The sequence below is a fragment of the Geotrypetes seraphini genome, chromosome 2 (genome assembly GCF_902459505.1).
Source record: "Geotrypetes seraphini chromosome 2, aGeoSer1.1, whole genome shotgun sequence".
NCBI classification, from domain to species: Eukaryota; Metazoa; Chordata; class Amphibia; order Gymnophiona; family Dermophiidae; genus Geotrypetes; species Geotrypetes seraphini.
The window spans coordinates 320,963,386-320,982,097 of record NC_047085.1 but is presented as its reverse complement, the minus strand read 5'-3'; the positions used below and the strand labels follow the sequence as shown (position 1 = coordinate 320,982,097).

The 18,712-nt window shown below is 42.7% G+C and overlaps 1 protein-coding gene across 2 annotated transcripts in view; it reads left to right on the top strand.

Annotated features, from left to right (window-relative positions):
- The window catches only part of TGFBR2 (transforming growth factor beta receptor 2), a 227,068-nt gene that overhangs the window by 167,151 nt on the left and 41,205 nt on the right, over nt 1-18,712 (top strand). For both annotated transcript variants that reach the window (XM_033930135.1, XM_033930136.1), the window contains exon 9: nt 5,190-5,331. In XM_033930135.1, coding sequence (XP_033786026.1) covers nt 5,190-5,331 — 142 coding nt within the window. The remainder of the gene's footprint in view (nt 1-5,189; nt 5,332-18,712) is intronic.

The window sequence follows — 18,712 nt, the reverse complement described above, 5'->3', positions numbered from 1 at the left end:
CTTGCCTTCCCCGTACCTTTATTTACTTCCCCGGCGTGAGGTTGCTGTTGGCATCGGTGCCTAGGAAGTGGCATCAAAGGGCGAGCCGACCCCGCATGGGCATGCTGCTCACACTATAGAAGTTAAAAAGGTACGGGGAAAGGGAAGGGGATGTATGCGCAGCAGTGGGGGTGGGGAAGAGGATGGGGGAGGGGTGCCACTCACCCTTACTATGCCAATTTTGCAAAAAAAAAAAAAAAAATTAAAATAATGGCATATATGCATACATTTACACACATGTGTATTGGGGGGGGGGGGGGGGGTGCTGCTGAAAAGTTCTCAGTCCAGCCAACCAATTTCCTAAATTCTGAGCATTAGTTAGCCACTGTAGCTAAAAAGAGTGTTGTCTTATTTCGTTAAAGTGCCAATTTCCAGAAACCAAATCCTACGTTTTGACAGGGTTTCAGAGCATTGATGGAACCATATTCATGTCATTCTCTTCTTGGTTGGGCTGAGAGCCTTTCAGCACCCCCCTCATATGTGCATACAAACGCACGCACGCAGAAATGTCAAACAAGTGCCTAAGCGCTATTTTATAAATATGCACAAATCTTTACCTAACACATATTTTACAGGTAGGCATGAGCAGGACATGGCCAGAAACTCAAACTTACATGTGTATCTTATAAAATGCTACTACCCTGTTTCCCCAAGAATAAGACTTATCCTGAAAATAAGGCCTGGCATGATTTTTAAAGATGCTCCTAAGCCCTATCTCCAAAATAAGCCCTAGTTAAGATCGACCCCCCAAAGCCCCCCCCCCAAATGTACCTGGCACTTACTGACTCCATCCCTGACACTAGTGCTGCCTGATTTGCTGAAAAAAATCGGACTCATCGATTCAGCAATCAACACCCTTGCTGCTTTAGGAAGCCTTGGAGCGGAGATATGTCAGTCTCATAGTGGGAGGGTTGATGGGGTTCTGCTGCATAGGGGGATGGGAGGGGTAGAAAGATGCTGCACAAGGGAATGGGTGAGGGGGGGGGGAAAGATGCTGCACATGGGGGGGAGAGAAAGGAAAGAAGAAGAATCGGGGTGGAGGAGAGGAAGGGAGAGATCATTGTTGTACATGAAAAAAATAAGACATTCCCGAAAGTAAGCCCTAGCGGATTTTTTGGACCAAAAATTAATATAAGACACTGTCTTATTTTCAGGGAAACATGGTAGTTAAGTGCTTATCTCAGGCATTTAGGTATGAGCACTTACATCGCCTCTAGTGCTTGCACCAGAGGCTATACAGGCAAAGGAGCCACAAAGGGAGAAAGAAAGATGGGTGTAACAGTCACTACTCATCTGTTGTCTCCCCTGTGGGGATGCAGCTCAGTGGGTTAGGCTGGGATGCTAGGGGACATGTCACAAGGGGTATGATTCCAGCTCGGGATGTTTCTGCGCACATCTAAGTGCATATTTGCTTATACAGTATACACAGTTACAGTGGCATAGTAAGTGGGGAGCAGGAGGGGTGACGGTCTGCCCTGGGCACTGTCTTGGTGAGGGTGCAGGAACCCGTCCTCCTCTCTGCCTCCCCCGTCCGTTCCCCCCTGTTGTTCGTGCGTGCCGCATCCCATCCCCTGCACCTCTGTAACGTTCCTGGTGCAAGCAGCAACCCCCAACCTGCTGTCATGCCAGTGTTGGCTCTTCCTCTGACGTCACATCCTGGACCCGAACCGGGAAGTGACATCAGAGGAAGAGCTTGTGGATTGCCGCTCTTGCCAGGAACATTATGGAGGTGCTGGGTAAGGGAAGTGGTGAGTGCATAACAGGAGGAGGCAGGGAAGGAGCATGTGAAGGTAGGGGGCGCGGAGAATTGAGTGGGAGAGGGGTTCCACCGCCCCGAGCACCTCTCACCCTCGCCACGCTATTGCCCAGTTACACTAGTATTATGCAAAGGAACATGAATGCCTGTTTCCTGTATAGAATAGACTTTTGTCCAACTTATATAAGGGCAGACAGTCATAGAGTTGTCCTCTGCATGGTGTCTGAACTAGATTGGCGTGCCTAGCCGATCTGGGTGCCTGACTTAATTTTAAATTAGCTTAATTGGCGCCTTTAATGACCTCATAATTGGCAAAAATAAAAATTAATTGGGTGGTAGGCGTCTAACTCGGCAAGTGCCTACCACGTTTGGGTAGGCGCCTAACCCAAGGTGCCTACCAGAAAATGGGCATGGTTATGGGCGGATCTTGGGTATGTTTTGCGGCTAGGCACCTAAATTGCACTTAAGCGCAAGTATTTAGGCCAACATAGTAACATAGTAACATAGTAGATGACGGCAGATAAAGACCCGAATGGTCCATCCAGTCTGCCCAACCAGAATCAATTTAAAATTTTTTTTTTTTTTTTTTTTCTTCTTAGCTATTTCTGGGCGAGAATCCAAAGCTTTACCCTGTACTGTGCTTGGGTTCCAACTGCCGAAATCTCTGTTAAGACTTACTCCAGCCCATCTACACCCTCCCAGCCATTGAAGCCCTCCCCTGCCCATCCTCCTCCAAACGGCCATACACAGACACAGACCGTACAAGTCTGCCCAGTAACTGGCCTAGTTCAATCTTTAATATTATTTTCTGATTCTAAATCTTCTGTGTTCATCCCACGCTTCTTTGAACTCAGTCACAGTTTTACTCTCCACCACCTCTCTCGGGAGCGCATTCCAGGCATCCACCACCCTCTCCGTAAAGTAGAATTTCCTAACATTGCCCCTGAATCTACCACCCCTCAACCTCAAATTATGTCCTCTGGTTTTACCATTTTCCTTTCTCTGGAAAAGATTTTGTTCTACGTTAATACCCTTTAAGTATTTGAACGTCTGAATCATATCTCCCCTGTCTCTCCTTTCCTCTAGGGTATACATATTCAGGGCTTCCAGTCTCTCCTCATATGTCTTCTGGTGCAAGCCTCCTATCATTTTCGTCGCCCTCCTCTGAACCGCCTCAAGTCTTCTTACGTCTTTCGCCAGATACGGTCTCCAAAACTGAACACAATACTCCAAGTGGGGCCTCACCAATGACCTGTACAGGGGCATCAACACCTTCTTTCTTCTACTGACTACGCCTCTCTTTATACAGCCCAGAATCCTTCTGGCAGCAGCCACTGCCTTGTCACACTGTTTTTTCGCCTTTAGATCTTCGGACACTATCACCCCAAGATCCCTCTCCCCGTCCGTGCATATCAGCTTCTCTCCTCCCAGCATATACGGTTCCTTCCTATTATTAATCCCCAAATGCATTACTCTGCATTTCTTTGCATTGAATTTTAGTTGCCAGGCATTAGACCATTCCTCTAACTTTTGCAGATCCTTTTTCATATTTTCCACTCCCTCTTCGGTGTCTACTCTGTTACAAATCTTGGTATCATCTGCAAAAAGGCACACTTTTCCTTCTAACCCTTCAGCAATGTCACTTACATACATATTGAACAGGATTGGCCCCAGCACCGAACCCTGAGGGACTCCACTAGTCACCTTTCCTTCCTTCGAGCGACTTCCATTAACCACCACCCTCTGGCGTCTGTCCGACAGCCAGTTTCTGACCCAGTTCACCACTTTGGGTCCTAACTTCAGCCCTTCAAGTTTGTTCAACAGCCTCCTATGAGGAACTGTATCAAAGGCTTTGCTGAAATCCAAATAAATTACATCTAGCATATGTCCTCGATCCAGCTCTCTGGTCACCCAATCAAAAAATTCAATCAGGTTCGTTTGGCACGATTTACCTTTTGTAAAGCCATGTTGCCTCGGATCCTGTAACCCATTAGATTCAAGGAAATACACTATCCTTTCTTTCAGCAACACTTCCATTATTTTTCCAACAACTGAAGTGAGGCTCACCGGCCTGTAGTTTCCTGCTTCATCCCTGTGATCACTTTTATGAATAAGGACCATATCCGCTCTCCTCCAATCCCCAGGAATCACTCCCGTCTCCAGAGATTTGTTGAACAAGTCTTTAATAGGACTCGCCAGAACCTCTCTGAGTTCCCTTAGTATCCTGGGATGGATCCCGTCTGGTCCCATCGCTTTGTCCACCTTCAGTTTTTCAAGTTGCTCATAAACACCCTCCTCCGTGAACGGCGCAGAATCTACTCCATTTTCTCGTGTAACTTTGCCGGACAATCTCGGTCCTTCTCCAGGATTTTCTTCTGTGAACACAGAACAGAAGTATTTGTTTAGCACATTTGCTTTCTCCTCATCACTCTCCACATATTTGTTCCCAGCATCTTTTAGCCTAGCAATTCCATTTTTTATCTTCCTCCTTTCACTAATATATCTTCCCTATAGATATATATATATATATATATATATATATATATATATATATATATATATATATATATATATTCCCTGTTTATGCCAAGAAAACCCTGGCATAAACAGGGAATATCTAAGATTTTGACTCATACCAGCACCTTAGTCCAATTTAGGTACCACTAGGCGCGATTCTATAAATGGTGCCTGACTGAAGGTTGACAGCCTCTAGGCACCATGTTCTTCGGCATCTATTTTTCAGGCACCGTTTATACTAGTAGAATTGGGGCTTTTATGCTAATGGACACATTATATTGAAGGACAGGCATACTATATAAAGCATATCCTCCCCCCCCCCTTTTTTTTATAAAACCGTAGTGCGGTTTTTAGTGCCGGCCGCGGTCTTAACAGCTCTAACGCTCATAAAATTCCTATAACCATCGGCACTGTTTCCGCCGCAACCAGTGCTAAAAACTGTGCTATGGTTTTGTAAAGGGGGGGGGGATAGTGCAGCCCAAAAGGTTTTTTTGTTCTAATTTTGATAAATATGTCACTAATACTGCTGACGTCTGTGAACTGAAGGCCTTGAAAAGTGTACTATTTACCAACCTTCTTTCAATGTTTATAGCTCACCCAAGTTAAAAAAAAAATTTTTTAAAAATCAAAAACTGCATCTGCAAGTTTCAAACAATAACCATGCCACAGTTAGACAGGGCCGGATAGAGCACTGCGAGAAGGGTGTTATACCAGGCACTGCAGTTTTTAAGGCATTGCTGACAGCGGGGAGGGCTACCATGCCATTGCAGTTCATGCACTGATGTCGCAGACACTGCTACAGTCAAACCTGTAGCAGAGAAGCAATAAAAATTCATATGCTGCGTTTACTTTCCTTACGAAGATGTTTGTCTTATAGGTTGGCACGGCGAGGTATATGGCTCCAGAAGTCCTTGAATCGAGAATTAACTTAGATAACGTGGAATCATTCAAACAGACTGATGTGTACTCCATGGCCTTAGTACTATGGGAAATTACATCGCGTTGTCATGCTATTGGAGGTATGTCCACTTTGGTTTAAAAATATGCCCCCTAACTGATGTTGAGGTAAACTATGGGTCAGTAATTAAATCAAAATATCACCAAAAGGCATTCCCTCTCTAAAGCCTCAATCTGAAGTAAATTAAGGCAGGGTCCTAATACGAAGAAAAGACCTCAGTGTTCCCTAAGAATGAACGTGGGAAACTACTATGACAAATACTAAGTTGTCATAGAGAGCACATCCTCGGTCATAGAAAAACTCTGTAAAAGTACAATAAATTTTAATTATGTTTTAGCAAAAAACTTTTAAGGCACAAAAGTGCTAATAGCAAAAGAAGAACCCCGCACTTTTTGTGCCTTAAAAGTTTTTTGCTAAAACATGTTATATTTATTGTGCTTTTATAGAGTTTTTCTATGACCGAGGATGTGCTCTCTATAACAACTTAGTATTTGTCATAGTAGTTTCCCAAGTTCATTCTTAGGGAACACTGAGGTCTTTTCTCCGTATTAGGACCCTGCCTTAATTTACTTTAGATTGAGGCTTTAGAGAGTGAATGCCTTTTGGTGATATTTTGTTTGTTTTGGTATTCTGTTTGTATTATTATATTTTTGTCAGTAATTAAATCACCATTTAATTACTCATCTGTGTGGTGTTAAGTCAGTTAAATAATATGGGGCTCATTTTCAAATGAACATATGCCTCCATGCGTGTCATTTAAAATTGCTCTACACCTTTGAGCAGGAGATTCTATCGATTGCATTTTTCTGCACTGAACTGGGGTCTTCCTGGATTTGATCTGAAGTCTCCAGATTTACTGATCTGTCACTTGCTTTCCAGAAGTCTCTAGAGCAGGGGTGCACAATTCCAGCCCTTGAGGGCCAAATCCAGTCAGGTTTTCAGGATTTCCCCAGTGAATTTGCATGATATCTATTTGCCTGCACTGCTTCCGTTGTATGCATATTGATCTTATGCATATTCATTTGGGAAATCCTGAAAACCTGGCCTGGCGAGTGCCGAAGTTGTGCATCCCTGCTCTAGAGGGTGTTTTGGCCAATGGTGTTTATTCCACTGGCTGCCTGGAAACTAGTAGAAAGAAACAGGATGAGTTTGGCAGCAGGAGTTGAGAGCACTTCCAGGTCAGAGTTGAAGGTGGCTTAGAGTCAAAGTTACAGGTTTTATTAGTATGAATGTGGTATGCTTGTGTGTTGGTTTAAGGATTGACTATGGGCTTTTGGAATGGACTTTCCTTTTTATGATGGAGTTCTTTTTGTTTTTATTGCATTTTTATTGAAAATCACTTTATTTGCTTTTAGTGAATTAGTGATATATCAAATAAATAAAACCTGTAACCTGTAAAGCAGAGGAAGAAATGAGAATAGAGCAGGGCTTTATTTCAGGAAGGCCACCATGCACATAGTTATGAAAAGTAAAGATGAAGAGACCCAATGGAGAATAAAACAAGACATGGAGGATGAGGGATTCAGAGGGGTTCTCAATGATGTGCTCAGACCCAGAACCAAAATGCCACAGAACAGGCAAGGGTTAGCACACCAAAAACAGTGAAACTCGAGTACGGGGAGTCCCTGAGTTTGTGTGTTACATGTTAAAAAAAAAATGTTAATGTTCAGGTGGCAAAGCAAGCCGTGAAGTGGAAGAACTGCCAGTCACACTATAAAAATAAGTACATTAAGGGGCTCATAATCGAAACGTAAACATGTCTAAAAACCCACCCAATCGGTACTTGGACGACTTAAAAGACAAGTCATACAAGTGCCGATAATCAAACCGACTTTCTGGACATATCCAGGGACCTTTTAAGCCTCTGAATGCCACTATGCATCGAGAGTTAAAAGGGGTATATCTAGAGGAGTGGTTAGGGCGGTGTTTGGGCGGGATGTGGGCCAACCTGCAGGGATAATCAAATGTTTCACGAGATTTCCTGGACGAAACTTATACGTTTTGAGTTAGACGATGTAAAAGCAGGGATAAGTGCCAAAAAGGTATCCAAAGTAACCATATATTCACTGCAGAGACAATGTAAAGACTCCTACACACTCCCCCAGTGATCATTGATCCCTCACACTGCCACAAATATCAGAATAAAAATGTACATACCTGTCTCTGGAACATCAGCACCTGCTATAGGAAAGCCTAGTAGAGCTGCAAACAAGTATCTTAAGTAGCCTGGGGGATGGGCTAGTGAACCATAGAGAGGAGGACCCAGGCCCATAAGCCGCTCTAACCACTACATTCATGGTGGAAAATGTGAGCCCACCAAAAATCCCCAAAACCTTACTGTACTGCCATATAAGTGCCACCTGCAGTCATAAAGGCTATAGGTGGATATAGTGTGTTTTGGAGGAGACTCACCATATCAGGAGTTCTGGTGAAATGTTTATGTGGCACCCTTTTTGTGATATTCAAAGCAGTGTTCTGTAAGGTGCCCCACTGCTCTGTTACCATGTCTGGTTGGCCAGTCCATCACAATGCTGGCCCCTCTTACATCCAAATGGTCTTGCTCTGGGCATTTGGGACTTAGACAAATTATTGGCTGAAAATGTTGGACTTAGACAAATTATTGGCTGAAAATGTTGTATAAAGGTAGACATACTGGCGATCTGGACGATCAATGGCCTGGACATCTATTTAGATGATTTTCAGGAAAAAAAAAATCTAGACGTATTTTTTGAGAATGAATATTTTACCACTGCCTTCTTTGGGCGTAAAGTATGACAAGGTTGGGACATTGATGTAGCTTTGCCTATCTTCTGGCATTTTGGGTATGGGTCTGAGCACATCATATTTTTAATTTATTTTTTTTTTTCAAAATATCATTTTGAATAAGGATTTATTTCAGCGTGAACTTGTGGTTTTTGGGGGGGTGGAATGTACATTCATTGTGGATATCTTGAAAACTAGAGTGGTTTGGTATGCCCTGAGGACTCAGTTAAAAACCCCTGAGATAGAGTAATATGGGAGAAGACAAGTACAGTTGGGAGAGTGAGAGGGAAATAAATATGGTTAAAAAAATATTAAAGAAAAGGCAGGTAAAGTGATGGGTAAAGAATAGGAAAGCAGGAAGTAGAGAGTGACATAGGTGCATATGAACAGAAAAAAAAGTAGAGTGCTAAATAAAGGAGAAGAGAAAAATGTATGAAATCTAGAAGACAGTAATAGCCAAAGGAAGAAAGTCCTGGTACAGGGTAATGGAGAGTATGCCATGGAGCACTAGGGCATATACACTAACAATACTAAAAGATCTCCATGTGTAAATAGCAGCTTTCTGAATCATTACATTACATTACATTACATTACAGATTTCTATTCCGCTTGTGCCTTGCGGTTCTAGGCGGATTACAATATAGAAAATATCTGGGACATTCCAGTAGAATTACATTTCAGGATAGGAGTAAGTTACAGGAACAGTGAAGAGTTATGATATTACAATTTCACAGAAGATATTACTTATTACAGAAGATAATACATATAGCAGAAGATAATGCATTTTGCAGAGGTAATACATGTCAACTCGATCAGTTAAGTCGGGTGTAGTGTAGAAGAGTTACAGTACATTCTTGATCACAGACAAAGAGATAATATGGATGAGTGATTCCGAAGTCGTTGAATGGGAACTCATTGGGCGGTGGTTAGAGTGATGGGAGATATTTTTTGAACAGTAGTGTTTTTATTTCTTTGCGGAACTCTTTTATGTCTGTTGTTTTTAGAGATGTCAGAGTCTATTTTGGCTGCCTGTGTCCCCAGGAGGTTGTCATAGAGTTTCTTACGACAGGTACCGTTGAGTGGTGGATAGGTGAAGAGGTTCTGTGTTCTCCTTTTTCTTGGTGGGTGGTAGTAGTGAAAACGGTTATTTAGGTAACTGGGTGCCATGCCATGGGTTACTTTGAAAATGAGACAGTAGAGTTTGAATTGTGTTCTTGCTTTTATTGGTAGCCAGTGGGATTCTAGGTATGCATTGGTAATGTGGTCGTATTTGCTGAGTGAATATATGAGTCTGAGGGCTGTGTTCTGGATGGTCTGTAGTTTTTTTATTGTGTTGGTCGGGCAGGGTAAGTAGAGGCTGTTGCAATAGTCGACGATACTTAGTACCATGGATTGGACAATGATCCTGAATTGGTCTTTTTTAAAGAATTTTCTGATTTTTCTTAAATTTCGCATTGTGAAGAATGCTTTTTGGGTGATTTTTTGGATTTGTGTTTGCATTGTACAGCATCTGTCTAAGTGTATTCCAAGGATTTTGAGGGAGTTCTGTATAGGGTACTTGATTGAGTTTACTTCCAGTTCTGTTAGGGATGGTTTTTTGTCTTTCTCTAGTAATAAGAATTTGGTTTTGTCAGAGTTCAGCTTCAACTTGTGATCTATCATCCATTTATCCACTGTTTCCAATGTAGTTTTCAGGTGTTCTGTGGAGATTGGGTTATGTATGTCGAATGGAAGGAGGATGGTAATGTCGTCCGCGTAGCTGAGAGAAGTAATATTTTGGGCGTCTAGGATGGTGCCTAGGGAGGATATGAATAGGTTGAAAAGTGTGGGAGAGAGGGGAGAGCCTTGTGGTACTCCACATGGATTGGACCATGGTTCAGATAGAATGTCTTTAGATTTGACTCTGTATGTTCTGTTTTTGAGGAAGCCTTCGAACCAGTTATGAACTTTACCTGAAATTCCTATTGCGTCTAGTATTTGGAGGAGTATGTCGTGGTCCACTAGATCGAATGCAGCTGATAAATCAAATTGGATGATTAGCAGTTTGTTTCCTTGGCTGAGGTGACTTCGAGCTATGTCTAGTAGAGATACCAGTAGAGTTTCGGTACTGTAGTTGGTTCTGAATCCGGATTGGGATGGGTGTAAGATATTGTGGGATTCAAGGTACGTGGACAGTTGTTGTGCGACTAGTCCTTCTATTATTTTGACGTATGTTGGGATAGAAGCGATTGGTCTGTAGTTTGATGGGCTGTTTGTTAGACCTTTGGGATCTTTCAGTATTGGCGTGATTATAATTTCTCCGAGGTCTGGTGGGAACTGGCCTTCCCTGAGTGTGGTTTGCAGCCATAATGTGTAGCAAGCTTTGAAGTTGGTGGAAGCTGTTGCTAGTAGGTATGGTGGGCAGTTATTCAGATCACATGCTGATTTGCAATATTTTTTTTTGTATAGCCTGTCCAATTCGGTCCATTGGGTTTTAGGGAAGTCGGTCCAGAACCTGTCTGCTGATATTGCTTCGGCTGTTGTGGGAATCACCACTTCTGTATGTATGATGGATCTTCAGAAAGTTTCTGCACTTTTATTTTTTTTATTTTTAAACACTATTTATTAAATATCTCAAAAGCAAATTGCATCACTACCTGCAAAGTGAACCGGCTTGACTTTCTGACTAGTCACATGACCCTCTATGACACACTCTCGTACCACTTCTCCCACCCCAATCATTTCCCATGAAAGGGTGTAAACGTTTTGAAGAGCCCTAGTATATGTGAGTGTTTCTAAAACAATCCTCTTTGTAGCTTATTGCAAGTCTCAGGTTTGTTTTCCCTTTCTTTTCAGACATTCAAATGTTTATTAAATGTTGTAAAGCTTGGTTTAAGAAGCTTCCATGTGCTAAAGTGCGCTAACATTGGCCAATAATGCAGGTTAATATGTTTGTGTTAAATGACCTGTAAATGAGTTTTTCATTGACTCACTAGTGTTAAAATTAACATGATATTACTATAGATATTTTTCAGGTTTGGGCCCCTGTAGCGTTAAGCCAAATGTAGCTGCAATATTTTGATGACACATAACTGTAATACCAGCAAGACCTGGGTTTTATAGTCAGGCTTTAAAGAAATACACAACAAACAGGCAAAATTGAGGACTTATACCACTATAATGGACTATAATGCCTGTTTGTTATGTTCATTAAGAGGACTTAGTCCATTATAGTGTTTAAAGAAATACAACCTAGACTGCATTTACCTCATCACTGGTTTAGGACAAGGCTTTATAGCCAGAAATTCTAGTCCAGAGTCTAGGTACACAGGAATTCCACATGGATGTTTCTGGGTCCAAAACAAAGTATATAAACCTTTAGTTTTCTGGAACCACTTTGATATCCCCAGAATTCTTTTTTAAGACCCTGATCTGAGGACCAATAAAATTAATCTTGAGTGGAAACAATTTGCAAAGCAACAGGCTCTATACCAAAGTCATTAGAACAAATTTTCCTTAAATGGATAGAAAAATGCCTGACTCCTAGAGGTCTTGGCAGCTATTTTGTCGTCCCCCCCCCTCCCTTTTTTACAAAACTGCAAAAGCGGTTTTCAGCGCCGGCCAGTGCGCTGAATGCTGTGCACTGCTCTGGCGCTGACCTCTATGAGCGTCAGAGCACTGCACAACTTTCAGCGCACCAGCCTGCGCTAAAAACCGTTTTTACGGTTTTGTAAAAGGGGGAGTTTGTTAGCAGGAGGCCACAAGATAGGAGCAAGTAGGCATCGCTCATGCCCCATAACCGCTAGGGACCCCTCAGTAGGTCTGGAGACTGGGTCAAGGGGGTGGGTTCTTACACCCAGCAGGGCTCTTTTGAGGGTCTTGGGCTTTGGGGGGAAGGGAGTTCTTGGGGATGCTTATGCCCACATTGGGGGGGGGGGGCTGGCCTTATCCATCTGGTGAGTCCAGGGGCTTCTCTGTTGGTGAGGGGGTGGTATGACTGGCAGGGGGGTCAACTTGCGTATGGAAGGATTGGGAGGAGTTTGGCAGAGGAGTTCTGGTGTACAGTGAGAGGATAGTAGCACTGATATTGTGGGAACTCAGACTTTGGAATAAAGCTGCCTTTAAAACAGGCACTTAGTTGTGCCGAGCAACAGGTCTAAATTCCAACATTTGGGATTTCCTCTACAGACATGGATTCCCTAAGTGAAATATAGAATGTGCATCTGGATTGTGGTCCTGCTCAGACCACATCCTCTCCTTGCCCTCCCCCAGCTCCTTGCCATCTGGATGCACTTAGCTTTCCAATGTCTGAAAGGGGCCCCTGTCTAAAATGGCTCTCCAGATGTGTAAATGGTACCATTTAGACATTGAGAAGCTTCTAAAATAAAGGCCTCTGTTTACTTAAACAACTATGTCTCCAGATACAAAATACCAATGTCCCGTTCAAGGTCAGCATGCATCTTTTATGGCCTAATAATATTATCATAAAAACAACTACAGTGGAACCTCGGTTTGCGAGTAACCCGGTTTGCGAGTGTTTTGCAAGACAAGCAAAACACTCAGCAAACCGAGCATGTCCGATATGCGAGCATCTTCCCCCGCTCTAACCGGCATCGCACCCCCCGAACCGGCATCGCAACCCCCCCCTGAGAACGCCCCCCCCCCCCCGCGAGAACTGCATCGCACCTCTGTGCTGAAAGCGCCATCTGCCCGCTCTTCCTCTCAAACATGCTCCTTACCCCTTCTGCTGGTTGTGAGAGTGAAAGCAAGCTCCCGCCTCTTGCCTGGGCCGGGCCTTGAGCATCTGCGCATGCTCAAGGCCTTCTGGCTCTCGTTCTCTCCAGAGCAGCACCGGTAGCCTCGGGTGGGGGGGGGGGAGTTGGTGGAACGAATCAAAGCGAGTTTCCATTCATTCCTATGGGGAAACTCGCTTTGATATACGAGTAACTTTATTTACAAGCATGCTTCTGGAACGAATTATGCTCGTAAACCAAGGTTCCACTGTACTCCTTTCTAAGTTACAATTACACTTCTTTGCATTATGAGGTCTGTGTTCATTTTCACACATTTTAAAGTGGGTTATTTTTCTGCGTGCTTTACATAAATTAATTATTTTGGCTCTCATTAGTTCACTAACATTGGCTTGCATTAAAATTTCCAAAAGCCAATTAATGCACATGGAAAAGAACATAGACCAGGATACACATGATAGACAACACTTCTAACATGTATTTTAACTCATCCCTTGCAAAACATTAATGCGCTTTGAAGCACTTGACTCTTTATGAGTTAACATAAAAGACAGCACTAAGGGGTCCCTTTAATAAAGGAGTTTAACATAACATAACATAACTTTATTCTTCTATACCGCCATAATCAAACAATTTCTAGGCAGTTTACACGGAAGGCTGGACAGTCAGCGAAATACAGATGTAATTAAAATACAACAAGTTTCTTAAATATGTTCAATGTAAAATTTAGTTAACAGTAATATCCACATTTAGGAAATTAATTTATCAAACAACGCTGATTAATTACTTTTTGAAATGCACCATAAGACAGCATAACTCCACCAATACAATTACCCCACTAGGACTGCTGCTTACTTGCTTGAAATGCAAGAGTCCTATCCAAAAAAGTCTTGTATCTGCAGCCAGTAATTTTTGGAAAAGCAAATAGATTGGAATTTAATGCTTGGCTAAGACAAAAAATGCTAAAACATTTTGCATCATTTTGCCTGTTGCATGCTAACTGATTTTTAAAAAAATATTTTTTGGAGTGGGCATGTCATGGATGGAGAGTGGGCATGGACAAAAATCCAAAACAGTTTTAAGGCAGGCATACTTAGGGCCTGATTCTATAAAGGGTACCTAAAACGTAGGCGCCGAGTGGCGTGGTACTTAGGTGTGATTCTATAAAAGCCATACTTTATAGAATTGCACCTAGCAGTGCCTATAGTAAGAACATAAGCCCGGCCTCTGCCGAGTCAGACCATGGGTCCATCATGCCCAGCAGTCCGCTCCCGCGGCGGCCCCCCCCCAGGTTCACAACCTGTAAGTGATCTTATACCTAAAACATTCTATTCCCTAATCATTTAATATCCTGTAGGTAACCCTCTAACTATACCCTTCAATCCCCTTTTCCTTCAGGAAATCATCCAATCCCATTTTGAAACCCAAAATCGTACTCTGCCCTACCACCTCCTCTGGAAGCGCATTCCAGGTGTCCACCACGCTCTGAGTGAAGAAGAGCTTCCTAGCATTTGTTTTGAATCTGTCTCCTTTCAATTTTTGCAAATGCCCTCTTGTTTTTGTTTCCCCCGCTAGTCTGAAGAATCTGTTCCTCTCTACCTTCTCCATACCCTTCATGATCTTATAAGTTTCTATCATGTCCCCTCTAAGTCTCCGCTTTTCAAGGGAAAAGAGCCCCAGCTTCTCTAGCCTTTCAGCATATGAAAGGTTTTCCATGCTTTTTATCATCCTTGTTGCTCTTCTCTGGACCCTCTCGAGTATCGCCATATCCTTATTAAGGTACGGCAACCAGTATTGAACGCAGTACTCCAGATGTGGGCGCACCATCGCCCGATACAGTGGCATGATAACTTCCTTCATTCTGGTAGTGATACCTTTTTTGATAATGCCCAGCATTCTATTCACCTTCTTTAAGGCCGCTTCGCATTGTGCCGCCGCCTTCATTGTGTTATCTACTAAAACCCCCAAGTCTTTTTCCAATTTGCCTTCTCCCAGCACCATCCCCCCCATCGTGTTTCCTTTCCCTATGTGCAAGACTTTACATTTCTCTACATTGAAACTCATCTGCCATTTGTTTGCCCACTCACTCAGTTTGTTCAGGTCCCTTTGTAGTTCTTTGCATTCCTCCACAGTTTTAACCCTACTGGAGAGTTTCGTGTTGTCCGCGAATTTTATAACTTCACACTTCGTCCCTGACTCCAGGTCATTTATGAATATATTGAACAGCAGCGGTCCCAGTACTGACCCCTGCGGGACGCCACTCGTGACCTCTTTCCAGCCGGAGTAGTGTCCCTTTACTCCTACCCTCTGCTTCCTGTCTGCCAGCCAAGTTTTGATCCATCTGTGCACTTCCCCTTCCACTCCGTGGTTCCACAGTTTCCTTATGGGGTACCTTGTCATGGGGTACCTTGTCAAAGGCTTTCTGGAAGTCCAGATATATGATGTCTATGGTGTCACCTTTGTCCAATTGTTCGCTTACCCCCTCAAAGAAGTGCAGTAGGTTCGTTTGGCATGATCTTCCTTTACAGAAACCATGCTGGCATGTTCTCATCAGATTATTTCTCTCTATATGTTCACTGATACTGTCTTTGATCAATGATTCGGCCATCTTCCCCGGAACTGAGGTTAAGCTCACCGGTCTGTAGTTCCCCGAGTCGCCTCTTGATCCTTTTTTAAAGATAGGTGTAACATTCGCTATCCTCCAGTCCTCCGGAATTACCTCTGTTTTCAAGGATAGGTTGCAAATCTGCTGCAGCAACTCCGCCGTTTCATCTCTGAGCTCTTTCAGTATTCTCGAGTGGATTCCGTCTGGGCCCGGGGATTTGTCAGTTTTTAATCTATCTATCTGTTTGAGTACATCATCAAAGCTTACCTCCATGCTTGATAATTTTTCCTCCTGATCCCCCTTGAAGATTTTTTCCAGTTCCGGCACATTGGATGTGTCCTCCTTTGTGAAGACCGACGAAAAGAACATGTTTATTCTGTCTGCCACCTCTTCTTCCTCCTTCACCACTCCCCTCCTGTCTCCCTCATACAGCGGTCCCACCTCCTCCCTTGCCGGCTGTTTTCCTTTCACATATTGGAAGAATGGTTTAAAATTCCATGCTTCCCTGGCAAGTCTCTCTTCATACTCTTTTTTTTGCTTTTCTGACCACGCGATGACATTCTTTTTGATGCTTTCTGTGCTCTTTCCAATTTTCCTCAGTTTTATCCTTTTTCCACTTCCGGAATGATGTTTTCTTGTCCCCTATCACCTTCTTGACTTCATTGGTTATCCATGCCGAGTCTTTTGCTTAATTCTTTTTGCACCCTTTTCTAAATCTGGGTATATATAGGTTTTGCGCTTCATTTACTGTGTCTTTGAATAAGGACCAGGCTTGCTCCACCATCTGTGCTTTCCTGGAGCTGTAACTGAGTTTCTTCTTCACCATTTGTCTCATGGCATCATAGTTCCCTTTCTTGAAGTTAAACGTTGTTGCAATGGTTCTTTTCCCCTTGGGCCCTCCTATTTCCACTTTGAACTGGATTGTGTTGTGATCACTGTGTTTCCTAATGGTCCCACTACTTCCACTTCCTTGGCAGGTCCATTCAACCCATTGAGGATTAGGTCCAGAATGGCCGTCCCTCTCGTTGGTTCCCTGACAAGCTGTTCCAAGAAGAAGTCCCGTACAGCCTCTAGGAACTCCGTTTCCTTTGTACATTTGGAAACTCCAAAACTCCAGTCTATCCCGGGATAGTTGAAGTCTCCCATAACTACGGTGTTTACGTTTTTGCATTCCTGCCTCAACTCGGCTCCCATTTCTGTGTCCATTGCTTCAGTTTGCCCTGGTGGGCGGTAGTACAACCCCATCTTTATCTCGTCTCCCTTTCTTCCTGGTATTTTGACCCATAGTGATTCCAGTTGGTCATTTGTCGTTGCTGCATCCACTCCGGTTGACTTAGGCATCCTAACCATATTTATGCTAGGGGTTTCTTGGACTAAATGACTTCGTCTAAGTCCACAACAGGCACCTACATGACAAACACATTTAACTTTAGGCATCATTTATAGAATCTGGGTCTTAGTGCCTCCTAACTGGGAGGTGTGCGAGGGGGGTGCTGAAAAGTTCTCAGTCTGACCAAGAAAGAAATGATGTTGAGTCATGAAACTTACAAGTTATTCCACATATTCATCTCTAATTTCAACACACTTGGCACATCGTGTGTAAAGTTTCTGTAATCCTTTCAAAAAATACTCTGATGTCTGATCACTGAAATACTGCTCCCCTACTGCAATCTAATCATTAGTCTTATATACCGGGTCATTCCCAAAGGGACTCGAACCAGTTAACAATCACCACTGAATCACTCGAAAATTGTCACCCTTTCAAACTCTTTTTAAGGTTTGGAATCAGAAAATAGTCAGATGGAGCAAGATCTGGTGAGTAGGGTAGATGTTCTATGCGTCAAAACATCCATCGTTTTTCCAGCCTTGTGAGAAGGTTCATTGTCTTGCAAAAGGAGAACTCTTTTCTGCAGTTATCCTCTCCTTTTTATTTGAATGCCTCCTTTAATCGGCACAGCAAGTTTCAATAGTATTATGCATTAAATGTTTGGAAGATAGTCAGTCATTACAACACCTTCCTGATCCTAAAACACTTTGGCCATATAACCTTTCCTGCTGACTTTGGGGTCTTGAATTTCCTTGGCCTTGGAGAACCTGAGTGCAGCCATTGCATTGACTGTTGTTTTTTCTCAGAATCATAGTGGTGTAACCATGTTTCATCAACAGTAACTAGTCCAAAACATTGTCACCCAGCTTGCTGAAAATGCAGCAAAATCAACTTGGAAGTTTCCATTCAATGTAATTTCTCATCAACATTCAAACATTTGGGCACCCACTTGGTTGACAGTTTCTGCATACCCAGATACTCCTGGATTATACACCCAACACATCTGTACTCTGTAGTGTTTCAGCAATTGTTTTAGGCAATATTTGCCAGTCTTCCAAAATCAGGTCATGAACATGGTCAACAATTTCACTGTTTGAGGCCTCCCAGATATTGTAACATCTTTGGTCTCGAAATCTGCATGCTGAAAGTTTGCACACTATTTCTTCACTGTGGCGTATGATGGGCATTTGTCACTCAATGTTTGCATCATACATTCATGGATTTCCTTTAGAGTTTTCTTCTGCAGGAATAAGAACTTTATGATAGCTCGGAGTTCCACAGTTGAAAATTCCACACTTTTTGTTGACATGGTGCAATCAATGATCTGAAACAATGTCAAAACATAGCATTATGATTCTGCAAATTGGCACTGCAAAATAAAATAACATTCTTTTCAACTACAGTAGCAAAATAACACTCAGAATTTAGGAAGTTGGCTGGGCTCCCGGGATAACTCTATGTAGGTACCACAGGCTAATGATAATATTAGTGCATATTCTACAATAAAATATATTTTTTAAATCCCCTAAAAGTGCTGCGGTAATGCATTACCACACAATGGGCCCCTAAATTTCTGTAATTCTTTGTCCATTTAAATCTTTGTTAAGAATTCATTTTAACAAAATGCAACAGAAGCAACATCTACAACCATATCCAATTACTGAGAACAAAAAGAACAGCTGAATAGAACTCCCCCTAAACTTCCATCCTTCTCCCAGCTGCCCCCCCCCCCCCCCCCCCCATAATTCTCCCAATTGGACTATTCTTCCTAAATTTCTGTGATTGGCCATTTATATCCTCACAGTAATTTGTTTACTGCTCTGTTTAAAAAGTTGTCTACAGCCTTCTACAGTAGCTAAAAATATCTTTACAGAATTGCATGTCTGTATATGTTCTGCCAGGAGTATGATGTTGCCTATAAAGATAGCATACAGCTTTACTTTTTTGTTTTGTTTCATTTAATTTTTGAGTTAGTTGCCCTGAACTCACAGGAAATAAAATTGGAAATAGCAAACAG